The 26,434-nt window shown below is 47.7% G+C and overlaps 1 protein-coding gene across 3 annotated transcripts in view; it reads left to right on the top strand.

Annotated features, from left to right (window-relative positions):
• The window catches only part of PPP2R3A (protein phosphatase 2 regulatory subunit B''alpha), a 52,480-nt gene extending 26,046 nt beyond the window's left edge, over window positions 1-26,434 (top strand). For all 3 annotated transcript variants that reach the window (XM_027703928.1, XM_027703929.1, XM_027703930.1), the window contains 12 exons: window positions 3,874-4,134; window positions 6,273-6,376; window positions 8,846-8,948; window positions 10,676-10,750; window positions 15,681-15,767; window positions 16,495-16,651; window positions 17,806-17,854; window positions 18,345-18,434; window positions 19,388-19,563; window positions 20,075-20,193; window positions 21,541-21,647; window positions 25,328-26,434. In XM_027703928.1, the coding sequence (XP_027559729.1) occupies window positions 3,874-4,134; window positions 6,273-6,376; window positions 8,846-8,948; window positions 10,676-10,750; window positions 15,681-15,767; window positions 16,495-16,651; window positions 17,806-17,854; window positions 18,345-18,434; window positions 19,388-19,563; window positions 20,075-20,193; window positions 21,541-21,647; window positions 25,328-25,424 (1,425 nt within the window). In that variant the 3' untranslated portion in view covers window positions 25,425-26,434. The remainder of the gene's footprint in view (window positions 1-3,873; window positions 4,135-6,272; window positions 6,377-8,845; window positions 8,949-10,675; window positions 10,751-15,680; window positions 15,768-16,494; window positions 16,652-17,805; window positions 17,855-18,344; window positions 18,435-19,387; window positions 19,564-20,074; window positions 20,194-21,540; window positions 21,648-25,327) is intronic.

The following is a 26,434-nucleotide window of genomic DNA, read 5'->3' as shown; positions in this document are numbered from 1 at the left end:
CATCACACTCCAGCAAGGCAGGAACTATGAAAAATGAAAGGAGACATGAAGTCAGCTCTGTGGACTGCGAGAGCCCAGGCTGAGTCACTGTACCCTAGAAAAGAGGATTACAGAATCCCTTTGGAAAAAACAGCAAGAAACTGGTAAATGTATTATCTGGGACCCTGGTGGACGTCGGGGCCAGGAGGAAGGAGCAGAAAGGATTTGAGCACTTGATGTGATACTGCTTCCTTCCATGGAGTTCTCTGCTGGGATTGGCACATCCCTGGGAGACGGGCTGGGATGGTAGAGGTTTGCTCTGTGCTTTGTTTTGTAGCTACAATGAGGCTGTAGTTCTGTCTGGTTTATTTATAACACACGTCACTATTTTGGTCTGTCCATAAATAAATTGTATGACTGGCAAAAGATGATACAGTGGATGGACAGATTTTAGTTAAGGTAAATTACACAATGCTGTAGAGCAGTGTTTAAAAATGGGCTTTGATTTCACCTTCCTCTTGAGAAAAAAAAATCAGCTATTGGTAACAAAGCTAAAAGATTTATTAAAGTATTTGTAGTTTCCTTTCTTAGTTGTCCTTTCAAAAATGCACATCCCTGTTGGAGAAGTGTGTTCCACTAAGCAAAGAACATTTAAGGCTTTTTTTTTTTTTTGCAATAAGAAGCTGTTTATTTCCAAGGAATTCCCACAGAATTTGCCTCCATACCACTTCCTTAATTTTTTTTCCACAAAAAGTTGTAATTAACTTCCAGTTGTCCCCACAGGGGTTCACATCTGGTTATGCCCATCCTAGAATACTGACTTGTAAGATTGTTCTGGGGAACAGGATCCTCAAGGGCCAGTTGCTGTTTTCTCTTTGTGTCACAGGCAGCTCATTTCATATATAAGAAGGAAGAGGACAAAGTACAAAAACTGTATTTCTGTTTCTGAGGTAGAATCTAAAGAGAAGCCATCCCTGAGCAAAGCCTCACCTCATTTTACTGGGCCTGAGCAGGGTTAGGGAGTCAGGCTCACTGGGAAGGGCAGCTGCAAACCTGCACTGGGCCCTTACTCTGAGGCTTGGCAGAATTCCCTGTATTTCTCCCAGAGATCTCTAACCTTCTGGACTGTGTGGTGGTTGTGGATTGGGAAATTAATGGAACTTCTGGAGCTGTGGCTTGTGTGAGCTGGTACCAGCTGGTTTCTGGCTTTGGGAGTCCCTGGAGGAGGAGGAATTGTTTTGGGTTTTGGGAGGTGGAGACCTGGACAGAGTGAATGAGTGGTGTTACAGCTCTTGTGCCCTATTGAGGTGTATGTGGTGTGCAGAAGAGGAGGAGAATGGCACAGTGCTGCTGTGGTCTGCTTGGGGGATGTCTCTGTCCCTTCCAAGAGAGGAAAAATACGATTTTATCATTCCCTTGTAACGCAAGGGAGGGGGATCTGTTGCTGAAGTGAAGCGTCAGAGTCCTTTGAAGGAACGTCTTGGTTTGTGGTAGTTTTTGTTCCAGTTGAGTCATTCCTCCTGGTTCCTCAGGGTGCTGGCAGCCTGGAGTGCCTGTGGGATGCAGAGATCAGGGAGCAATAAACCTGTTTGTGAGAAGGGCCTGTCAAGTCCTATTATAGAAGTCAAGTGGCTGCAGTGGCACCTCGGGGGCTGTTCCAGCCCTGCATTGTTTGGTGCTGTGAGGGACTGGCAGGGATTTCCCTCTGCTGGGATCCAAAAGAGAAAACTGCTGAGGGAGTTGGTCCTGGCTGGGCAGGGCAGCAGGGTGGGAGGGGGGTGGTGAAGGCACAAGTGGTGCTGTGGGACAGTTCTCCAGGTCAGATCCCCCTCCCCAGACACATTCAGCCTGGCTGGACTTTGCTTCTCTTACTCTGCTGAGGAAAGAGCAGAAGGCAGCCAGGAGAGGGATGTGTTCCATGATCCCAAAGGGAGCACCCAGCTTAACCCCTGCCACCACCTCAGGTCACCTGCATTGTCCTGCTGTGGGACAGAGTCACCAGGGCTGGTGCTTCCCCCGTCCTACAGCCCTGCTGAGCCCCAGGAACACTTTGGGACTCAGAGCTGGCCCACTTTGGGCTCCAGCATCACTCAGGATCAGACCCAGAGGGGTGCAGTGTGTGAGAGAGCAGGAAAAAGCAAGGAAGATGAGAGGGAGAACAGATGGGGGAGATCAGGCCTGTTCTCCAAAGGTTGAGCTACACTGAGGACTGTTCAGACTGAGCACTGGTATTGATAGAAATATTGAAGGCTGAAAGTGAGCTTCAGCTTTTCCTGTGTTTTAAAACACAGGAGAGAAAGACTTGGAGTCTCAAACTCCAGGTGAATGTGTTCTGTACAGAACTGATACAGAACAAAAGTGTAATTTGGCTGGCATGTGTGCCAGTGTCCCTGCTCCTGAGTGGGACAGCTTTTGGGAAATGAGAGGTCCTCCTCATTTAAAGAAAGAGCAGTGAAGCAGGGGAGTGAAGAGGAGAAAAGCCTTCCTCGTGGTCTCTGAGGACTGGGTTATAAAGTATTATAAACTGCAGGTAAAAACAGGGCTTAAGGAAGGTTTTACAGTTCTCACTTCTTCACCTTCCTGAGAGCAAACCCATGGTAGGCTGGGGGATCCAGTGTGTGTTAAGAAAAAAGCTCCAAGTTTATGGAAAATAATAAGGCAAAGAGTTTAGTTCGTTCATCATATACATTCTTCTGCATTTAGTGATCTCAGACTTGGCTGCTTTATCCTCAAACCATTTTGTTTGGAAACAGTCAGAATAAACAAACTGAAAGTCGCAGCTGTATTTACTTGACTGTTGCCTTCTGAGCCTTATCACATATGTTGTTACATTAATAATAACTCCTGCAGTGGAACCATTGTGCAATGGGAAAGCCTATTGCCTGTTCCCAAGGAAGAGTGTCTTCGTGGGGGAGCAGGGAATTCGTCAGCCCTTGGCATTCCAGCAGCTGAATTCTGCTTATACTGCAACTGCTTGTCAAAGTTGAAAAAATATTCCCTCCCATGTCAGAAAAATTCTCTGGTTTAGGATCTTATTATGTGCTTAAATACAAATTCTGCCTGGGATGAAAAGCATTGATGTAGGGCTGGAACTAGAGATCCATTGGAGAGGTGATCCAGGGGAGATCCCCATATCCAGGGATCCATTGAAGAGGTGATCCAGGGGGATCCCCATATCAGCCATGTGTTTATTACAGACAGGGGAGGACTGATAGGAAAAGATATCCAGTGGGTGCCCAATGGCACTGTGCTGGCTGCTCCTAATTCTGATGGGAAAATTGGTTTCCCAGTGCTTAGTACTTGTAACAAAATCAGGTCTTGGACTGTAGGAGTTGGGCACAGAACAAAGGGCTCCCTGAAACTGAGAAGGCAAATCTTTTCTTAATTTATCTGTGAAGCAGCACTTTGTCCAAGCTAATTGTGTTCCCAAGGGATAGAAAATGTCCTTGTTATGAAGGTAAGTTTGGTCATACTTGAGGCAAGATGTTTGTGTGGGTGGGTGCTCTATTTCTAAGGGGAAATACTAAAGAGCAGGTTTTGATACTTTGCTGTTTATGGGGCAAAGTGACAACACAGACCAGCATGAGAAGAAATAACCTTGTCCTTGTGTGTGGTGTTGCTGAGTTGCAGAGTGTGTGATCAGTCATAATCCAGAGCTACACATGTCAAATGCACAGGAACAGCATCAAAGCAGGTGTGACATTCCCTAAATTTGCAGTGTTTCATAAAGCAGGAATTTTTAATGGACTATTTAAGACATGCATTTTTATCCCTGTGCTATAATTCCATTATTGGTGGGTTTAATTTTCTCGAATCCCTGGGAGCACAAGCAGTGTTTTCCTGCTCTGTGTGCCGTGCTGTTAAAAAGGTGTTTGTTATTTCTTATCTTTTCAGGTTCAAAGCAAGCAAGAGAAGAAGCCTGGAGCTCCCTCCCTAGCCCCCCTGAAGCCCTCAGTTGGCCCTTGCACTCTCCTGCCTGTGAATAAAGCCACCAGCAGTGCCCCCTTGTCCATAAACATTCCACGTTTCTACTTCCCTAAAGGACTTCCCAATGTCTGCACTAACCATGAGGAAATCATTGCCAGGGTTGAAGAGGCCTTTTCAGAGTTTGAAGATGAGAAGGCAAACGTCTGTGAAATGGGGAAAATTGCTAAGGTAACTAGTGATGGGCTTGGAGGTCTTTTGCAGCCTTGATGGTTCTGTGGTTCTGTTCTCTAGGATTTTAATTTTTGTGAGAGAAAGAATGAAATGAAAGCAAATAATCTCACAGCTGTTTTAGGGGAAAAAGAACTATTATCCTTTTGTGCTGAAGTTTTTTGTTTAGATTACAGTAAACAAACTGAGCTCAGTTTGCTGGTTGTCACATCAGATGTGTGTGTTCCTCCTTGCTTTGCTTTACCAAATGGTTTTCTCAGATTTTCAGCAAATACAAATGGCATTTTGTTCTTCTGTCCCTCTATAGTTCTGCTCAGAAGATGGCAGAAACTTCTGTGCCTCTGTGGCTTCAGGTGGTGCCAGCTGCCTTTTTTGGGGCTTTTTGTAGCCTGAGCAGCGGGTGCTGCTGCAGTGCCGTGTGGGAAAGCACTTCCCAACCTCCACCTCCTTGGACACGGAGGAGGGAGATGCTCAGTGAGCCCTCAGCCCCTGAGATGTGCATTCAGTGTCCATGACCCAGGAATCCCAGGCTGCTGAGGAGTTCTGGCTCCAGGGAACAGCCCCCAGCACTTGTGTGGGAGCGCAGTGCAGATGGTCCCTGCTATCTCCCTTCTCCAGCCGTGGTTTGCAGTGCTGCTGATCTAAAAGTAGCAGTTGTCAGACACATCTCGTCTGTTCAGCCTGCCCTGAGTGCATCTCTGGCACTGTAGGTTGAGCAGTGGTGTTCTTCCTGAGAGCAGCACTTGTTTTCCAAGAAGGAGGGTTTTCCTGAAAGGAGGGACTAGGTTGGTTTTGTTTGTTTTTCGAGGAATCCAGGCACATTATTTGTAAACCTACTCTGAAAATATAGATAGAAAACCTTCTTTGATTGACCAAAAAAGGTTTGAAACAGGTTTAATGACAAAACAGGCGACTGTGTGGGGCCTGTCATGTTCAAAGCAGGAGGCTGGTGTAGAAGAGACCCCTGCCTTTCCTGGTCTCCACCTGGATGTGCCTCATGCCATTTAGCTGTTGTCAGGCTGCTTCTGTTCCATGGCATTATTGACAGTGGTACAGCTTTGGGGCTCTGAAATAAATGCTTCAGAACCAGCTACACACAGGAAACACAAATGTTAAATGTCCTAGTTCTCTTAGAGGAGCTGAGTGCCTGTGGAATCACAGTTGCCTGACACAGGGATGGCTAAATCCAAAAGCAGTTCTTGGGCTGATTGAGGTTCCCCAAGAAACGTGCAGGCCTGGACAGAAGCTGAGAATGGGCTTGCAGGATAGTCCTGCTTAATAGAAGATGTGAAAGAGGCCTTGTGGGGAAGGCAGAAATGATGCCTCAACTGCTGCTTCAAAATACTCCTCCTTGCATTTGCTGTGATATCCTCCTTCCCTGTGCCTGGCCAGAGCCAGTTGCACTCCCTGCAAGGCCAGTGTTTAGTCAGGACAGTGGCTGGGAAGGTCTCTGTGGTGAAGAGGAGATGCCTGATGGTGTGAGCAGCTGTTTGGCACCATCCTCAAGCCTGCTTTGCTGAGGCCCTGGAGAGTCCAGAGTGCCTGAGCTCTCACTGATGGCCATTCTTTGCAGAGCCTGGGTCAGAAGTGCTGTTCAGGGAGTCCTTTTGCTGGAATCAGCCTCTTTCCATTTGTTCATTCCCATTTGTGTTACCCTGCTGAGATCCAGCAGTGTTGGGAAAAGGGGCTGGGCTGGGTGGCAGGCACTGCACTGAAAACCATGGGATGGGAATTCCTTCACCTCCAGGCATTTAACAACTGATTGTCTCTCATTAGAACTGAGGTTCCCTGGCTGCCAGTGAGAAGTGAGCCCATAAGGGAATGGGTCAGGTAGGTCTGTGAGGGTCTCCCTCCATTGCACTTGGTAGGGAATTTTGCTGAACAGCTCAGTCTGAGACAGAGCTTAAGACCTTGATAGTCCCTGATCCTTTTCCCAGCCGCTTAAAAAGGCACCAGGTAGAAAGTTACTGGTGAATTCTCAACCCTGGCACACAGCAAGTGGCACACAGGTCAGTCAGAAAGCCATTGCCACCTTATTTCCCTCATGTCAAGCCTCGATGGTGAGTTTGGTGTGTAAACAGGCAGGCTCCTCTCGGGACTGCTCTTGTATTCCTCTTTATCCCGGTGTTTCCTTACAGGTCTGTGGCTGCCCACTCTACTGGAAAGCACCTCTGTTCAGTGCATCAGGAGGAGAGAGGACAGGAGGGGTATCTGTGCACTCCTTTGTGTCCATGTGGAGAAAGTGAGTACAGCAAGGCCAAATTCTCCTGGAAAAAGGGAACAGCCTGCCACAGAAGTCTTTTTTATTTTTTCCCCCTTACTTATTTTCTACCAGACTTTTCAAATCATTGTCTCTTCTTTAAATGGCTGAAAATCTCCATCAGCTTCAGTTTTCTTCCCTGAAACTCTCTGAACACTTGTTTCCATGCGGCATCAACAGGCTTGTAAGCAATTGTATAGATGATAAGTTGTTTTGGTCTAGTTGGCATATAAAATATCCCAACACGCTCCCCAGGAATATGCCAGCTATTCTGAGGTAGCTGATAGGATAGGTGTCAGTGGATTTTGGATGGATTAATCATGGGCCTCATTGCTGCTACACTGGAGCACCAAGGGAGGGCCATTTGGGAACTGGGAGAGGAGGTGGGTGACGGTGTTCCAGGACAGGAAGAAGGAATGTAAAATAAAGCATCATCATACAAGTGGATACTCTGGGAGGTTTAATAGTTCCCACCTTCCTCAAGCATAAAAATCCTTGGGGTTTGCCAGTCCCTTGCACATCCCACTGCCAGGGCTGCCCTCGGAAATGAGAGCTCTGGATGTGCTGGGAGTGGAGATGTGACATGGAACACACACTCCAGGGCAATTCAGGCTTTAGTCTACTTTGTGAAACACCTGAACACCATCTTCATCTCCTTTCCAGAGAGAGTTCTAATTTTTTACTTAATGGTTCCTCTTCAGATTCTTGAAGTAGCCTTTAACCCTGAATTCCCAAAGTATTTCCTGTGATGATGTTGTCAAAGCAGCTTCTAGTTACCCTGGCAAAAGTGCAAAAATGTGATGGGTGACTGTGATCACTACGTTTGTCTTGACACAGAAAATATATTTCCTTCCTTAGGTTCCTCCAATTACTCCTAATTAATCCCTCATGTATGATACCACATATTTTCACTCCTGATTTTCACATCCTTCAGATATTTGCAGACTGTGGTCATGTCCCTCTTCTGTATCCTTTTAGCCACCCCTTTTCCAAGCCAAGCTTTCTGTGCTTTTCTCACTTTAATTGCTTATTTTAGGAAAACTTTTTTCCCCCTCCTCTTCCCTTTGACAGTTACAAAATCTTTGCTGGAAACGTGCAAGGCAGAAAAAATGTAATGTTCCTGGTACAGCTGGGCTGAGCTCTGTGAGCACAGGTGTAGCTCTAAAACAAGTATCTTCTGTTGATGGAGCCTGTTTTCAAGCACCTTAGTAGGTGACCTGGCTTTCAAAATGCTCCATGCTCACTGATCTCCTCAAGTCTATAGTAATTGCTGAATAGAAAATACTCCTGAGTGTCAGATCATTTAGTTTGTGGCTAAAACATGGCCTTGGGATTCTTCTTCGTGTGCCAGATTTTTTTAAGCTAAAACATTAGCACGTTTTTCTGCAGCTGATTTAGGATGTATCTGTCAGTGGACAGTTACCATGATATGAATGTGCAGCCAGAGGATTGCTAAATCTAATCTTTTCTCACTTATTTAAAAAAAGCCTTTTTCTTTTTTTTTTTTAAAGACTGCTTTTTGTAGAGTAAGGAGGCCAGAATTAGCAGGAAACAATTTCAGTGAGTTCTCTGCAGTTCAGTGTTATGTTGATACTTTCAGGAGAGGGAGGTGGTGACTAATCACAGTAAATAACTAACAGTGCATTTGTATTTTCAAGGTTATTAAAGAAACCAGGGTAATTTTCTGAGTAATTTATTGTTTCCCTTATACCATGTGAACAACTTAATGTTTGATACATCCACTATTTGGTGAATGTCATGGAGTTGCTCTTTTCATGAGTTTTTCTGATTGGAGTGAATTAAGTAACTGTGATACCTTTGACCAGCAGTATTTTGCATTAGAAGAAAGCAGAGCCAAGAACTGATGTGTCAGATACAAACTATCAACCTAAGGAATGAGTTTGCAGGCTTCTCTGAATCCTGAGTCCTGCTAATGCTTCCCTTATGCTGCTCTCCGTGGCTGCAGAGCGCAGCAGCCACATGGGCCCAGCTAACAGAGGACGTTCTTTGTCCTTCTGAGAAGTGACTTTTCTGGGTGAATATTCAGTCACTGTGTTTTGGCAGTGCCCTCAAATATTGAGCTCTAGGAAAGGGTTGCCCTGGGGAGGGTGTCTTGGGGCATCCCAGCGGGTTGGTGCTGTTGACTCCAGTGTGCAACGTTTGGACAAGTCAGGTTATTCACTGAGTAGCTGCGGAATCAAAGCAAGAACAGCCTCCAGTAAGAAACCTGGTTTGCCACAGCAGTGTTAAAACATGGAAAAAACCTCCTCTGGGTACCTTGGTGCTGCTGAGAGGTGTTGGAGGGAGTGCTGGTAGTGTGAGGTGAGCTCCTGCCTGACTTGGGGTGTGGGTGTTGCCTGAGGGGAGTGCTGGGGCACCTCCTGCTCCACCTGTGCTCTGGGGCTGTGCCGAGGGGCAGGTGCTTGGGGTGACTCCTCATCTCTCCCACAGAGTCCTGCGGAACTGCCACGATGATGCTTCCAGGTTCACATCCCTCCTGGCCAAGCCTGGCTGTGACTACCTACAGCAGGAGGACTTCATCCCACTGCTCCAGGTACGGGGAAGGGGTGGGGACACAGCCACCTTCATTTTGCAGCTTCTTTATTTTCGTGTCCTTAAATGTTTACCAAGGACAAGCAGACCTTCGGTTTTGGAGTGAAAAAGAAATAAGCATTTCAAGTGGTCTGTTGTGTTTAAATGCCACCCAACTGTAAATCTTGCTAAAGGGTTGTCAAAGCTTTGTGTGGTTTCTTGTGTCTTGTCATGTTTATCAGTGCCTGGTAACCAGGCTGAAATCTGCCCCACTTCTCTCCTTGGGTATTGGGGAAAATGCATGGTGCTGTTGATGCTCAAGCACAATATAAATGCACATTAGAAAAGTTGTAAAAGTTGCTTGGCAAGACAGTTATAATTGAATTTGTCTAGCAAGGCTACCAGATACAGTGTAATGTAGAAATCTTGGCAAGCGTTCTGGATATGCCTCTCAACTTGCTGGTGCACAAGTCTCACTGCTTATGTGTTCTCTAATATTCAGGCTTAATTTGTGCATCCTGATTTAATTTCTTTTTTTTTCTTTTCATTCACGTGACATTTTTAACAGTATCATTTTTTAATTATTTGTGGCCATTTAGGCAGGCTCTGGGTAGCTTTAGGGCTTCTTTATAGTTTCTCTATAAATCAGGTCCCACCGCTGCTCTGATCATCTGTTGCTACTTTTTCCAGTCTTTTCCACATATCCCTGCATTTCTCCCACCATATTGCCCTCGAGGCAAAATCTCTGTGGAGATGCTGCTTTGGGGAAAGGTTGTGTGTCTGCATTGGATGTTTCTGTCTCTCAGACAAAACCGGGGGTGTGGTGGGTAAATTTTGTCACGTTCTTCTTCATCTTTTCCCCACTGGGCACACGCTGCCTTTCCTGGCTGGTTGCAGCTCTGCCTCTCAGCTCCTGCTGCAATCCAAGGCGTGTCCAGTCCTGTTTGTCAGTCAGACAAGCACAGTTACACCATCTTACCCCATCCCATCAGCCGTGGTGTTACACTGCCCAAAATCTGGTCACGTCACACCCCTGAGGGCACCGTGGCAGGGAACAGGCAGAGCAAAACCTGCAACACTCTTATGGGGCAGAGGAGTCACACACGTGGGGATTACACAGACATTGGTTCATGCAGGACCTGAACTGATCCAGTCAGGATCTGAGCAGTTTCTCCAGTATCTGCTCGGGCAGATTTGGCACCGTGGGCCAGTGGTTCACTTGCCTTGAGAAAGAGGCATCTCCACAGGTACTTCAAGTAAATTTTGGAAAAGCACTGCTATCTGTGAGCATTCTGAGGCTCACAGAGCTTTCATTGTTGTGAAGGACATAAAATGTGATTTTCTCAAGGAATGTGCATTTCTGAGACCTAGCTCTAACAAATGTTAGTGTCTTCAATGAATGGAGATAAAAAGAGGTCTTGGAGAGGAGATAGTTGCATGGTCAACTAACTAATTTTTGTCTCATCAATGAAAATGAGTTTTCATCTACTCACTAACTCTCTTCCTTTGTTTTTCTGTCCTTAAGTAAATCAAAATGGCCCAACAGGTGCGTATTGCTCAGAAAATGTATTATACTTGTAATTTTAGAAGGTTCACTTATAGATTAAAAAATGTCGTTTCACTTTCATTTTTAATGCTGCAAATACAGTTTCAAGAGTAAGCAAAAGTACTGGTTTGTAAAACCCAGTAACTTCTCAACATTATAAGGAGAAGAAAACCTGTTTCATTTGGCTTCCTTCTATCTTGCAGGATGTGGTGGAAACTCACCCTGGCCTGACGTTCCTGAAGGATGCCCCGGAGTTCCATTCCCGGTACATCACCACGGTAGGCTGCCTGCTTGGATCCCCTGGGATCCCTGTGCCAACCCCCCCTTTGGGACCTCTCACTGTTCCTATCAGCAAACCCTTCAGTTATTTAAAAAAATAGGCATTTTTAATACATCTGGCAACGAGGTATTTTAGGAACTGCTTCTGGAGGAAGAACCAACCTGCCTGTGTGTGTACAAGGGGTTATTGAAAAGGTTAATAATGATTCTTTCTGGTCTTAAGCAAATCTATAAAAACATCTTTTTTGTCCTGATGAAGAGAAAAGAGGTTCTTTGGTCTCTGAGAGTTGCTAAGTCACCCTGAGTTGTGCTGGGCTGCTGAGACATGGAAGGCTGCCTGTAGAAAGGTTTCTGTCACTTGGGCATGGAGAACCTGGGATTGTTCCTGCCACAAAGCATCCACTGCACACAGGGATCTGCTATCCAGCTCTCCTCTTGCCAGAAGGCCTGCCTGGGCTTTCTGTGCCTCCCAGCTCTTGTGGCTGGGGTTTGTTCTTAGCTTTGTTCCAAGGCTGCAGTCAGCACTTAAGCTGAGTAAGTTTGGACTCTTTTTGAGCTTGTCTCATGTCAGGCATGAATCTGGAGGAAAGGTATAAATGTGAGGATGTTTTATGTGTGGAGCAGTAACAAATTCAGAGAATGACAGACCTGGTGGGAGCTGCAGCCCAGCAGGGCTCAGGGCTGAAGGTTTCTCCTGTTTGTTTGCCAGGGCCTGCCTGGGACCAGCTGCACCACACAGGCAGCTGGGAGGTCACTGGCACACACAGGCTTGGGCCTTTCCTGTCAGGAACAGATGGCAGAAAGACACTTTCCCTGGGCAAACCCTGAACTGTCACACTAATGTTTTATGGAAGTGTGTAAAGGGAACCAATTCTGAATGTTTTAGATGCACTTGAACATGAGGGTGAACACCAGTGTGTAATGAACATGCTCCCCATGGAGCAGGGTACACAAAGCACAGTGACTGTCCAGCACAGGCAGAGCAGTGGCCAGGGAATTATGGAGCCACAGGAGTGGGTGAGTGTGCAAAGTGCCTGTGGCACATGTACTCTGGTATTTGGTGTTCAAGGTGCACAGAGGGGTGAAAGGTTTGAGGTCACACTGGTGTTGGTTTCTGACTGCGGTATCAACAGCTCGGGATGCCACGTGTGATTGTCCTGGTGCTGCCTGTTGGGGGCTGACAAAGGCAGCTCTGTGCTCTGCCTTCAAGGGTTCCTCTTAAGTCACACACTGTTTCTGTATTTTTCAGGCAAGAAACAAATGTCTTTGTAGGGTAATCTGCCACATGATCACCCTCACTGCACTTTCTGGACCTCATGGGTTGTGGTCTGAGAGACCAGCTGTGTGAAGCTGAGGTTCCACTTCAAGAAAACTGAAGTGCAGGCTCCTACTGAAGGGCACCATTTTTTCTTCCTCTCTCCTTCTGCACAACTTCTCTGGTGCCTGGGTACCACCTCTGTCCCCACCATAAAGCAGTCACAGAACCAGACCCCCATGAGTACCTGGAGCTCCTCTGTGCTCCCTGATCCTGCTTGTGTCCCCACAGTGCTCTCCTGCTGCAGTCAGAGCCTTTAGCACTCGTGTTTGCACTCCTGGGACAGAAGTGCAGCCAGGGCAGGTGGTGCTTGTGGCTGAGGCCCGGGCTGTGCAGCAGCAAACCTGACCAAGGCGAGCTGTCCTTCAGCCTCCTCGTGCCCGGGGTGTCTGGGCCTGGCTGTTGGCACTCCCTGGCTGGAGCAGGGTCAGGAGAGGCAGGGCAGGCTGTGCCCTCCTGCAGTGGCAGCACTTGGCCCTCTGCAGCAGTGGGAGTTCATATTTCTCACCTCTCCTTTCACAGACAGTCTGGCACTTCTCTCTTTAATGTTACAAAATCCAGTATTTCCACCAGGAGGTAATGAAGGAGACAGCTTTGCCCTTGGATTTTGAGACTACTTGGATCATTTTGATTGCTTCAAGGTAGAGTGCCTTATACTTACCTACAGTGACAGAATGCTGTGTTTGCTGTCAGTGCAAGAATTACAGTTTATTTTTGTTACAGGTGAGGCCTGTAAGGAGACATGGCTTTGTGTTCATGGCTGGATACAGCATCACTTGGTTGCAATCACCTGGAGAGCGAGCTCACAGTCAGAATGGGTAAGATGTGTATGCACCTTTCAATTCTCACTGCCACCTCAGCACCTTGCAAAGGTGCCTTTTGGATGCCCCAGGCTGGAATTTTATCTGTGTCATATCTGTGAGCCATTGTGTTACTAAATTAGTTGTGTTTGTTTCCACAGAGACCGACTCCTGAGGCTGGTGAAGATGGTGCAGAATAACATGTGGCATTTGTTGTAAAGCTTTAAAGTGTGACTTCTACCAGAACATTGAGCCCAGGCTCAGAGTTAGCACTGCATGTTGGACAGCTGTCAGCTTAAAGCAGCCTAAAACACAGTGCTTGTGGAAAAGTCCTTCAGCTTGTGCAGTGGGACCAATGGGAATGTGTAAGGGGAGGATGGAGGGGGTAATAAAGCTTTGTGGAGTTTTCCAGAAGTGGTATTGCTTGTGTTCTTCTGTGGGAAGGCTGGGGAAAGGACTGGAACTCATCTGTCAGTGGTTTGGGTCCTGGAGACCGATTACATGAGGATAATGGGCAAATAGAAAGGGGCTCCTCCTTGCAAAGGCTTATCAGGAGTTGGACTTGATGATCCTGGTGGTCCCTTCCCACTCAAGATATTCCAGGAGTCTATGATTATGTTCTGAATTCAGAATAAACAATTTTCCATGTTGGGAAAAACAAAGCCAGTTATGGCTTTCAGTAAGACAAAAGTGACAAGTGAGTCTTAAATACTGCAAATCATGTCAGGCTGGGTGGTTATGGTCTGGGGTGTTTCCCAAATGCTTTTTTTTTTTTTTTTTGGCAGCTTGGTTTTCCCAACTTGGAAAAAAAAGACAGAATTATTGAGATTTTTATTCTGATATGTATACTGTGTACTACTATCCATTGCAACTGGACCATTATTTGAATAATATAGCCTGCCCTGAGTGACTGGACATGGTAAAAGAGATGAAAATGGATCCCATTTTACCTGTGAGTGCCTTATTTTTACAGCCAGGTGAGGAGGGAGTAGATGGAACATCCTTGTCAATGTGGTCTGATAGATGAACAGTTTCTTATGTGTCTCAAAGGGGAATAGTTTGTTGTCCTTTATTACCCTGCAGGCAGAGAAGAATTCCTGGTGTGGGGTGGGGTTGCTGGATTTGAGTCCCTGGAATGGTGTGAACACCCTGTGTCTTTAAGAGCCAGCACAGAGTTGTCAGGTGTGATAACGGGTTATGGACGAGGTGAGACCCACTCCAGTCTCTGAGCTCTTGTGCAATTGGGAAGCAAAAGCCAAACAAAGTCCAAAAATAGACTCCAGAATGGCAGTGGCTGCCAGAGGCGTTAAAGGAACAAACACAGAGCTTTTTCACTGCGCTTAAGACCAGAAAGGATCATTGTGATTACCTACTGTGACCTCTAACACAGGGCAGAGAACAGTGCTCAGTGGTTGCTGCAGTTGGGATAGATCTGTTCTCTGTTTGGTTTTAATTGATCTGACACCCAACTTTAGAAGGACATCCACCCTCGAGGCCTGGAGTGATGAAGAGCCTGCAGGGTTACCAGTAGGTGTCATGTTCAGCTGAGTCTGTTCATTCTCTCTCTTCAGGATACATTTTCAATCCTTGAATCGTTCTTGTTGCTCTCAAAATTGTGTGCCATCAGCATTTACTGTCTCACTGATCTGTGTATCCCGAAGCAGGCTGTGCAGAGCAATGTCATACTTGGTTCCAGGTCTGTTCTGGGCTAAGGAGCAGCACTTGTGTGACTGAGCCCAAGCACAGCCCTTCAGTGGTGGCTGCCCACTTGAAACTAGTTCTAGCTAAGAGACAAACCCCAACCCCTTTCATTTGTTAGCTGGATTAATCCCTGTAATGTCCATATTGTTGTGTAAAGTTAATTTTTGTGTTGGAATAGGATGCACTGAAGTTTGCCAAAATTTTAGGATAATGTGTCAACATTTCAGAGACATCAAAGGTTTGTATTGGGTTTGGTCAACAAGAATTATCTTCCCTAGATTTCAGTGCTGAGCCGTGTTAGTTCTATTTCTCATTTCTCATGCTGGGATGCTTATTTGTTGTTGTTTGCCCTGTAGGTTTATCCTTGCCTGTGCTTCCCTACTTTGTGATGATCCTTGTCAAGGTGACAAGGAGCAGATTAGGAAGGGCTCAGCTTTTTGAGGTGCTTGGGAGTGTGCTCAGTCTCACACCCTGAGCTGTTTCCTTTGGTCCCTCAGGGCTCTGTGCATCCCCCGTGGTTTTCACTCCCTTTCACCAGAGGGAGATCAGGAAAGGAGACAAATGAGGTTCACAGCTCCCCTGGGTAAATGCAGACAGATAATCCCTGTTGCTCACTTTCAGGGAGCCCCTGGAACATGAGGCATTGTTCCAGGCACAATAGCTCAGACATCAGCTGTGCCTTTCATTTACACTCCTGCTTCCTCTGCAGGAATCAGAAGTCCTGACATTTTCTTTTCCTAGAACCTAGAACCCTGTTTCATTTGAGATCCGTGCAAACTGCAGCCCCTAAAACCTGCTGAGCTCGGTTTGAAAGTGATCCATCAGCACTCTGAACATGTTCCTGCTGTAAATAATTCATCTGCATGCCCGAAGAGGTGAATTAAGAGCAGTGAAAGTGTTTGCAGAGTGGAAATGGGCAATACTGTTTCAAAAGCAAATGTTACTTTTAGGCTGTGTAGTGAATTAGGAACAGTAGTACCGACAAAAAAGATCACCAAGCAGTTTGCAAAAAGAAGTGTCCTTAGGCTGAGTGAATAAACAAAGTTAGTGTTTAAATTCCCAGACTGAGGTGTTTCAGAAGTTGATTTCAAGAGCTCTGTTCGTGTGTTGCAGGTTATACAGAGAATATTCTACACTGTGAACCGCTCCTGGTCTGGGAAGATCACTCTGACAGAGCTGAGGAAAAGCAACTTCTTGCAAGTACGTTGGTTTCTGTGTGAAGGAGATCCAGGATGCACTGTCCATGTTCCTGGGGCTGTGGAGAGGGAGCTGGGCCTGGGGCAGGACAGGCCGAGTGCTCCGTGCTGGGAGAGCACTGGGGCTGCTGGAGGAGCTGGGTCAGAGCTGAGCTGAGAGCAGCAGGGGCTGCAGGGGCCAAGGGGCGCTGGGAGAAGGTCAGGGGGGACCAGCACCGGGTCTGGAGCTGCGTGGAGCAGCCTCCATGGTCTGGCCAGGCAGGAAGGACAGCAGGGCACCCTGTGAAGTGGCTCCCAGGCAGCCAGGAGGAGCTGCTGCAGTGCCAGGGGCAGGACAGCCCATCTCCTGCCTCCCAGCCCTCTGACAGCTGGTCCTCACCCCAGGAGTTGATCCCCCAGGAGAACAGATGGAGTTGAGGTCTTGTTCCAGTCCCTGCTGTGCCCTTATGGCAGCATTTGGATCTCTGTCCTCTGCATGTTTAATCCAAAAGAGGACCAGCTTAAAACTGTCTAAGGCTGCTCGTGTCCAGCCCAGCCTAAAGAGCCAGAAGGTCTTCAGGCTGGAGGGTGAAGGACTTGGCTAAAACAGTGAGAATCTCTTGGGCAGAAAGGCTGTGTGGAGGTTGGCTCTCAGAACTGTGCTCACCCAGCTTCCTCCAGCCTGCAGCACTTCAGCTGCAGAGCTGCCTCTTCCCTGGGCTTAACTTCCCACTTGGTTTGTGCTCTTTCAGACCCTTGCTCTCTTGGAAGAAGAGGATGACATAAATCAGATCACAGACTATTTCTCCTATGAGCACTTCTATGTGATTTACTGTAAATTCTGGGAGCTGGACACTGACCATGACCTTTACATCAGCCAGAAGGACCTGGCTCGGTACAGTGACCAAGGTATGGTGCCTGCAGGCTGTGCTGGGACCAGGGGCACTGCTGAAAGTACAGTGTTCTCACCCAGGAGTAAAGCCTGCCTTTGATTTGGTCAATTTGATGCCTCAAAAAAAGTTTAAGTGGAACCATCCATCTCTTAAGTAAATGCTGATTTAGAGAGTGAGCTGCAGGGGCTCAGACACAAAGAACTGCAGTACACACGATTTTGTGCATGAGTAGCTTCAGATGGAGCTTCTGTTCACATGTGGGCCACTGCCAGAAGGACAAGCTAAAATAATGCCCTGAAACGTGCTTATTATTTACTGAGGGTTTTGCAGGAACTTGGAAGTAGGGACAAAAAGGACAAACCCATGTGGACTTCCAAGATGGCTGAAGTGCAGTGAGAGAAATTCCAGAGTCCAGTGAAGCTTGGGAAATTTCAGGAGAACATCTCCTGAGTTCAGTGTGGAACCTCCTTTCCACAAGCTGAGCAGGTGCTGTGGCTTTTCCAGGGTTCAAGGACCATGGATAAATTAATGGAATACAAATGCACAAAGGGCTGAGAAGCCCCCGTGTTCCAAGTGCAGGTGTTTGTGGAAGGCCATGGGGGCTCTGGGGGAGTGTGGCAGTGCCAGGGTCAGGGGTGGTGATGGTAGGGCTGGGCAGGGGGAGGATGGAGAGGTGACAGGGGACACTTGGTCCCTGCTGGGAGGCTGGAGTGTAGGGGGGAGGATTTGTTGCACAGGAGGTTTGGGTGTTACCACAGCCTGTGCTCTGCTGAGAAGTGTTTTGTAGGATTTGGTGTTATTTTGGCTTGGTAACTGAACTTCTACTGCAGTACCCACTGAAATAGTCTCCTGCTACCAGTGGGGTTGCTTATGTGACAAATCCTTCTGCAGCAGAGCAGAAGTAACACTGCCCATGTCCAAGGATCCAGATAAAAGTTGCCATTTTCATGGGACAGTGGTGTTTGGGAGGATACAGAGGCAGACCCACTGGGAGAATCATCCTTGGTTTTTATAAAACGCTGCTGAACAGAGAGAGGTCAGACAGGCAGCACAGGCAGAGCATTCTGTTGGCAGTGGGAAATGGCTTTGTGTAGATTCAGCATAAACAACTGATTGCAGTTATTCCTGTGAGCTGTGGCTTCATTTTCTCTATGTTTTCTTTGTTTCCAGCTTTATCCAACAGGATAATTGAGCGAATATTCAGTGGCGCTGTGGTGAGGTGAGGGGGACTGGGATGGAAAGGGAAGGGAATTCCTGTGAGGCTGCTTAGACATGCAAGTTACTCTCAGAAACCCCCACTGATCAGAATGGTTTCCAATAGGGTGCTCCAGCTGGAGCTGCCTGAAAATGGAGAGAGACTTCTGGGTATCTTAAGAAAACAAATTACAAAATCCTGTAGGATGGGATGGATGGACACAGCTGGGCTATATGGCACAGGGATAGCTGGAGAGCACTTCTGGAAAGTCTCTGGAAGGTGAAAGAGCCCAGCCCTTGCAGTGGGAGGGGATGTGGCAGATGAGCCTCAGCTCTGCAGTGACAGCAAAGGCTGTGCCTGGTGCTGGAGGTGCAGGGGGTACAGGCTGAGTGGGTGGTGATGCCCCATTTTCTCTCACTGATGATTTGGGACTTTTGAAAAATATGTTTGCTGACACTGTGAGTATTTAGGAGCCTGGTGGGTTTTAACTTTGTTTTCCTGCTGTGTGTTCCAGAGGCACTGAGGTTCAGAAGGAAGGCAGGATGAGTTATGCGGATTTTGTGTGGCTCCTGATTTCGGAGGAGGACAAAAGGAGTGCTACAAGGTCTGACTGATTTCTGTGTCTGGTGAAAGTACTGAGATGAGCACAGAAGATACAGAAGCTTCTGTGACCTGCCACTCTCTCCAAGAGACGGCAGCTTGGGTTCCATTAGGAGGAAAGCAACTTATGGTCAACTCTTGATCAAATAATTTGCCTTTCTTGAAGAGAAATTGTGTAGAAGCAGAGTCTTCTTGTAATGTTAAATGTCTTGGTAGTCATCAGTGCCTTTGGCTCCCCATGAAGCACTGGCTCTGGGGTGGAACCCCTGAGGAGCTGGCAGAGGTGAGGCACGTTCCCTTCACACGTGTACCGAGCGTGCAGGAAGGGTTGGTGGGGAACCTTCACTGTGTCCCTTTGTAAAACCTGCCCATGGCCTGGTTTGTTGAGCCAGGGGGAGACTGCAGTCCAGAGCTCATCCAGGTCTGTGTGTGATTACTGGGACAAGGAATCTTCTGCATAAGAATGAGAAGAATTCATAGTGCAGGGTTGGAGCACCCAGAGGTGGGGGCATGCAGGGTGAGCTGCCTGGGAGCACTGCCCTCTGTCTGAAGGAGCAGAGCAAAGCAGAGCACACCCTGCCTGCCTTGTCCCTCACCAGGGTCCCTCGGTGCCCTGGGTTCAGACTTGGCTGGATTTGGCCAATTTTTGCTGCTGGGCTGGGCAGGGACACCCTGACCTGTGTGAGCCCCTCGGGCTCAGCACAGTGAGCACTGTTACAGCTGCCAGGTGAAACAGGTCATGAGCAGGGCTGTGCTGCCCACAAACCACCTGGGAGACCACTAGAACATGCTTTGGGTGTTGGAAAATATTCCCAAAGGATATTTTCATCCCTGGGTTTGTGCCAGCTTTTGGGCAGAGGAGCCTTAGGGGATGGGAGAAGGGGAATGTGCACTGCTGCAGTCTGTAAGGATTTGTAGTGCAGTGCTGAGCTCTCCCTGTCCCTGTTCCTTTGCCAGCATTGAGTACTGGTTCAGGTGCATGGACCTGGATGGGGATGGAGTGCTGTCCATGTATGAGCTGGAGTATTTCTACGAGGAGCAGTGTGAGCGCATGGAGGTGATGGGCATAGAGCCCCTGCCCTTCCAGGACCTGCTGTGCCAGATGCTGGACCTCGTTAAGCCAGAGAGGGAAGGTAAGTCCTGCTTGATCAGAGTTTTCCTCCTCTCTGCTCAGTGGTGAGTTGGGAAGGTGATGTCCCTGTGTGACCAGTCTGTAGGTACAGCCCTGTGTTGGAGTCACTGCACAGTCACTGCACAGTCACTGCACAGGGCTGGCTGTGCCAGCAGGAGGCTTGAAACACTAAAACAAGAGACACTGTGAATTAACTTGCTGGAACTGGAGCAACATGTCTTTTGTATTTCAGCTGTGGGATGTGCTGACAGTCTAAATTATGAAACTGGACCGTCCCTATTCACATTCTTTCACATCTCACATGAATGTCAGAGACCTCCATATGTATGTGAGATTTAAGCCTAATAAACACACCCATTTATTGAATAATGTTAAAATCCTTGGCTGAGTTGGGAAGAAATTTTGTAATGCTGAAGCCTGCTGATGTTAAAGTTAAAACTGAGACTGACAAGGTCCAGTCTCCCACTAAGTAAGAACTCAGAAGCACAATCATGTGAGTTCTTTTTCTGTAGGAAGAGTAACCCTGCGAGACCTGAAGAGGTGCAGAATGGCTCATGTGTTCTTCAACACCTTCTTCAATTTAGAGAAATACCTGGACAATGAACAGAGGGATCCCTTTGCAGTGCAAAAGGTATAAATCACCTCTATTCCTAAATACAAGCTTTCTCAAACCCATCCTTGCAGTGCTGCTGGATGTAGGGGAAATCCATCTGAATATAAGAACAATTGTTTCACAAGTAGACCAGTCAAACACTGGAACAGGTTGCCCAGAGAGATTGTGCAGCTTCTGTTCTTGGAGGTTTTCAAGATGTGATGGACAAAGCCTTGAGCCCCCTGATCTGTCCTCACAGCAAATCCTGGTTTGAGCAGAGCTGGGACTGGAGCCCTCCTGGGTCCCTTCCCACATGAGTTCTGCTGCTGTTCCATGATGTGTTGCCATCCCTGTGACACCAGCACTGGCAGTGTAGTGTGAGGGTGAAGGGAGAACACCCAGAGCCTGCTGAGCTGCCCTGAGTCAGAGGCTGGGAGGGGGCTCAGCCCACAGGGAAGGTTTGGATGTTGCAGATTTTGCCTGCTTCTCAGCCTGGCTGCTCTGTCCTTCATCATCCTCTCTTCCCAAGCAAAGAAAATACAGGAGGAGAGTATAGCTTTGGGATTTGGCAGCTGCTTCTCCCCACAAACTGTGGGATGTTCAAAGACTTGAGTTTTGTCAGCTGTTGGTGTGAAGGCCCTCACTTGTGGCTCCCCCTGCACAGCCAGGGAAGCCAGATGTGACTGCAGCTTATTGAGTATCTCCCAGAAGCCTCTTATCTGCTCAAAGTACAGTGGAGGGGATGCCAAAACCAACTCTGGTTCCCTCACAGCTGTTCCCGCATAATCTCCAAGAGAAACTTTGTGGTTCCATGATTCAAGACTCAAATATATCCCAAGCCAGAACCACCCTGTTTGTTTGTTTGTTTGTTTAAACTGGATCATCGTAAGAGCAGTTGAGTAGTGCTGGGGGATAACTTATTAGCCCCATCTTACAGTAATTGGCAGAGGGCCAAATGTTTATAGGGATGTTATCCTGTAATCTTCTCTCAAACTTGCCCAAACTTAGCAAACAGTGAGGAGTCCCTCTAAAGTTCAGTTACAATTAACATTTAATGAGAAGATTTTACCCCCCAGATTCTTCAGCCACTTCCAAAGTGCACAGACACGGGGCATGCCCTGCTGAGATGAAGCAGATGCAGTTTGTTGGCAGCTCAGGTCTTATAGAACTTACAGACTGCAAGATGTATTTTTTCATAGTTCTTTATGTGCTGATGTTCAAATACTCGAGGGAATTGCGGGTCTCTCAGTTAAGGCCATTTTCAAGTGGCTGTTTCTATCCAGTTGCTTTCTGTTGCTGGAATTGCTGCTGTGCCTGTGTGTAAGAGCTGCAGGGAGGTGTGACAGTCCCTGGCTGTGACAGTCCCTGGCTGTGTGATCTCTGCAGGACGTGGACAGTGACGGCCCCGAGCCCTCGGACTGGGACAGGTACGCGGCCGAGGAGTACGAGATCCTGGTGGCCGAGGAGTCCGGGAACGAGCCGCTGCAGGAGGGGTGAGCACGGCCTGGCACTGCCCAGGGACACTGCACCCCCAGCTGGGGGCTGGGAGGAGCGTGTGGGTGCCACTTTCAGCAGAGGGAATGGATTAGTGGACTTAAAAGTGGATTTGAATCAGCTCCGCACACCCAAGAAGAGAGCTGGGAGAAAGGACAAAGCCTTTTTCTTTTGGCAACCGTACAAAAAAATCTCTCCAATGACTTTTGCTGGTCTTGGCCATGTGTTGACCATGTCACACTGTCACAGATGAGAAGCTGGAGCTCTGTTACATTTATTACACCTCCCAGAGACTTTCTTTGGTCAAATAATTTTACTTTCTGCCAAACTTTATGCCTGTTAGTCCGTGCTCTCCATAAGCTGTATTTCAATGTTTTCATTCATGGACTGAGTTTGTTGAGACTTTTTCTCTAATACATTTGTTTTCTGCAATACCTACACTCAGTTTTCTGCCTTCTGTAAAATTCTGGACAGACACACCAGCTATCTTTAGTCAGTGAATTTAGGCAGAGCAGTTGCTCCAGAATCTCTCTGTGTGCAAGGGCTTCCTGCAGATACATGGAGATTCAGTATAATCACCTTTTCGGTTTGTGTCTGGGTTGGTATCTTGAGAATATTTCTCTGGAAGTCTCCAGGTTTATATAACAAACATGCAAGGAGTGCTTCCCCCATGTTAATCTTGCACGATTCAGCATCCATTGAACAGCACTTGTAGAGCCGTGAGAGCACTGAGAAGATTGCATCATTGTCAAAACTTCCCACCCTGGGAATTGCTTGGGATAACAGTAGCACCTACTAATTAGCCACAGTGATTTGCAGAGCCATTGAGAGCTGTTTCCCTCCCAGCCTGTGATGTGCATCCAAACAGCAATGGGCTGTTCCCTCATCCCCTCTGAGCTGCCTCTCTGTGGCCTTCCCAATGGCAGATGAGGGAGGACAGGATGGACGTGGAATTGCTGCATTCCCTGCAGCTGCTCTGCAACACCTGTGTCCTCAGCACAGAGAGGGAACAGGAGGCTGCCATTAAACTGCCATTAAAGCTGTGCAGGACCACGACTCCCCAAACTCCTCAGAGCCAAAGCGGCAGGTGATGTCAGATGTGTGGAGTTTGTCTGAGGCAGCTCTGTGTCTTCCTGTAAAGAGCATGGCAGAACCTTGCTGCTTGCTTTTAAGAGCCCCTGAAAAGCTCTGTAGTCATGGCAGCAGGATTAGATCTCATTTGTGGAGCATAGCAACAGACCACGCAGGGAAAAAGGAAGGGGAGAGGAAAAACAAAGAGCTGGATGCCCAGACAAATTTGCCAGAAACAGCCATTGAGTTTTCACACATCCATTATTGGTGCTGTCCTTTGAGGGTGACAGAAACAGGGAGCGGGGACAAAACCAAGACAATTCATGAGCTCTCTGAGAGAATGGAAGATTTTTGGCTAAGTTTGCTGGCAGAACATGAAATCTGGTCTTTGTCTTATTAATACATTTGAAAACAACCATCATTCAGCACCTGCAGATGATTTAGTGATTGTGTCCCACATTGTGGGATCCCACGTGTGATTAGCCAGGCTGGGGAGCAGTGGCCATGGCTTTGTTCACTGTAACAGAGACCAGCCTCAGCCAGCTGATGGACATGGAAACCACAGCTGCCCTCATGGAAAGAGATCTTTCTCCATAGGGTGGGAAATATCAGCTGCTGGCAGGAAAACATCCCCTTCCTCTGAGCAACAAGGAGCCAGGGCAAAAGGCAGAGCATCCCAGAGTGGAGAGGGGGACAGAGGCACAGGATCAGATGGTGCTGGTTTAGGCAGCCCAGCCCATTCTCCCTGTCTCCCTCAAGTTACCTGATGGCTCAGCTGCTCATTTCCCTGAACCCGGCAGAGTTGAGGCAGGAAAGGGGGATGAAGGACATCCCTGAACCACCCAGAGGGATGAAGGACATCCCTGAACCACCCAAAGCCAAAAGGTGTGTTTGCCAGAAGGAAGGACAAAGAATTCCCTGGGGTAATTTGCCTCCTCTGAACAAGCTAGAGCTGAATCTTGAGGAATGGGTGTTTAACTGCACGAGCCCATATTTGTTTTTATGGGACTGTGGAGTTCTGAAACTGGCCTGGAAGGATGGGAGGTGACTGTCTTTAGTGCTGATCCTGTGAAAAAGCATCCCACGGATGCCTCTTGGCCATAAAGGTGGAAGGCATTTGTTCCAAGATGGGAAAGGCAGGCACTGTTGAGCCTTAAGGAGCAAAACAGTGCTGTGGAAAAGGAACTCACCTGGGAAAAAGCAATGGGAAGCCCCTTTTGAAGCAGACATGAGAAGGTTTAGTCCAGGAGCAAAAAGCACATGGAAAACAATTTATAATGGAGCTCCAGGTGCTGGTGAATGTGTGAATCTGTGGAAGAGGTCACGTTCCACGTGCAGGAGAAGGAGGAACAAAGCTACCAGAAGTTGGTAAAGCTGAAGGAAAAGGAGGTGCAAAAGGAACAACAATATTCACATGGAAGTACAAAGTTTTCCTCAGCTGCATCATAAACCAAGGAGTGATTAGAGAAGCTGAGGCACCTCCAAACATTCCCAGTCCATTCCTGGGTGGGGGAAGCAGGGCCTGCCCACAGGGACCAGTGAAGCAAAGAGTGGGCAAATTGCATATTTTCTGGCAACCTGGCTTGCATGGTCAGAACAGTCACTGGTGTAGGACCCAGAGCATTGTTTCCCTTCTCCCACTTATGCAAGAATCCAGAAGGTGGCAGAATTACTGAGCAGGTGCTTCCCTTTGGGAAGAGTGGATGACAATGTTGTCCGGGAAGGTCTCTCTGCTGTGTCCCCTCACCACACAGGGACCATCCACCTTCAGCATAGCATCCTCCCCCAGCAGGACACACTGACAGGCTCCAGGGTTGGGTTAGTGAAGGCAGGAACACCACAGGAAGTGGTAGAAAATTCCTTCTTGGCATATCCATGCTGGGGTATTAAAGGAGTTCATCTTTAGCAGCCCAGAGCTGCACTGGAGCTGTTCCTGTGCTGGCCATTGAACACCTGCTCCAGCAATTCCTTCAGGAGCAGTGTTGCTTTCACAACAAAAGGAAGAATTTTGTTTTCTGGGGAGCGCTGAGAAAGTAACCTGGAGTGTGCTGAGACTGAAGCATCCAGAAACATCCTTTCTCAGGGATGGGAATGGGCTGAGAGCCCCAGAGAGCCCTGGAGTGGTGCCCTGTGTGCAGGACACAGGACCCAAGAGCCTGAGCTGGGAATTCATGGCAAATCTCCTCAGTCCTGGATATCAAACCTCAGCCTGAGTGAGAGAGGGACACCCAGCGTGGCCACAGTTGTGCTGTGCTGTCAGAACACACCTGAGCCAGAAGATGCTCTGCACACCAGGTGTTTCTGGGCCTGACTTTATTTCTGCACTGAACTGTTAAGGCTCTGGGAGCTACTGACAATTGTTACTGAAACTGGATTCAAATTTTCTCCTGCTGAGCACCAGTGAAAATTGGTTCTGGAAGTTCCAAAGGAGGATGGATGGAAGCACAGAGCCCTGGCAGCTCTCAGAGGGGCTGCCCACACTGTTCTCAGTGCCTTAGGAACACCCCCCTCGAGCTTCACCTCTTGCATGCTCCTGTCTGTTAGCCCTGAAATAACTTACCTGACTTCCAAAACACAGCTTTTAAAGACACACCTTTTGTCTTTGCAGATCATGTGAAGAAGACTATGATACAGATGAAGTCTTATCTCCTCCTGAAACTGGAGACAAGTCAGACAAGCTAGTTCTCTCAGATCTCTCAGCATAGAGAAGTGGAAGACACTTAACCAATCTCTTTGAAACTGGAGAGCATTCAGTCCCAAGGCACTTGGGGGTTTTCTTAAGTCCAGCATTGGAACAATGTGCTTTATTTGTACACTGTAACTTGAGAACCCTTTTTCTCTCCCTGTGTAATTGCAATAAGGTAATTTCTATAAAGAGGCTTTTTACAATGTGCTCTCGTGCACACTCATTGCCAATGGTGATGGCACCTTGTTTCATTTCTAGATGAATTCTGTTATGTCCCCAGATGTGCAATAAATGCCAGCATCTAATGACTGCCTGTGCCAGCTGCATGCAGCACTGACAGTCAGTTCAGCCCTGTGCCACCCTGTCCCCTTGACTTTACACCAGGAGTGACAAAAGAGCTGCCAAATGAACTCCAATTTACGTCTAGAAATCTTTTGAAACACAAGTCACAATCAAGTTCTTTTTGTTCTTCGTGTCCTGGAAATGAAGGCAACATGAAGGGAGAGTGAAGTCCCTCTGTGATTTGAACCACGAGCTCCTCCATGTGGTGCTGGACACACTTCCCTGGTGCCCCTGTGGACAGTTCAAGCCCTCCACGATGGCACTTTCTCTGAGAGCTGGAGATACAGTTCACATTTCTACTGGGCATAAGATGATCTGCCTCTGTCCAGTGCTTTGTCTTTGTAGAATTCTGCTTTGTACAGGTGGGTTTTAGTGTATTTACAAAAGAAAAGGCCACCTGCTCTTGAGCTGGTGTGTTAAACTGCTGTGCCTGGGGTGCCCCAGTCCCGTCCATTCCCTGTTCTCCTCCTCCCCGGAGCCTTCTCTGACCTGGAGCCTTCCCCCAGAGCCTCAGCTGAGACACTGAAGAGAGAAACCAACCCAACCTTTTAACTAGTAAAGGAATTAGTCTGTCATTGCCAAAAATTTAGTTTCTCCCCATGAATTAAGCCCCAGACTCAGAGAGGAAATGCTGTAACTAATGAATTCTTGCTTTAAGTGCAAAAAAATTAAACTGACTTCCCCCCA

This window comes from Neopelma chrysocephalum, unplaced genomic scaffold (genome assembly GCF_003984885.1).
Source record: "Neopelma chrysocephalum unplaced genomic scaffold, ASM398488v2 Primary Assembly neopelma1_252, whole genome shotgun sequence".
In the NCBI taxonomy this organism is placed as follows: domain Eukaryota; kingdom Metazoa; phylum Chordata; class Aves; order Passeriformes; family Pipridae; genus Neopelma; species Neopelma chrysocephalum.
The sequence above is the reverse complement of the archived record's forward strand: the minus strand, read 5'-3'. Positions and strand labels throughout refer to the sequence as shown.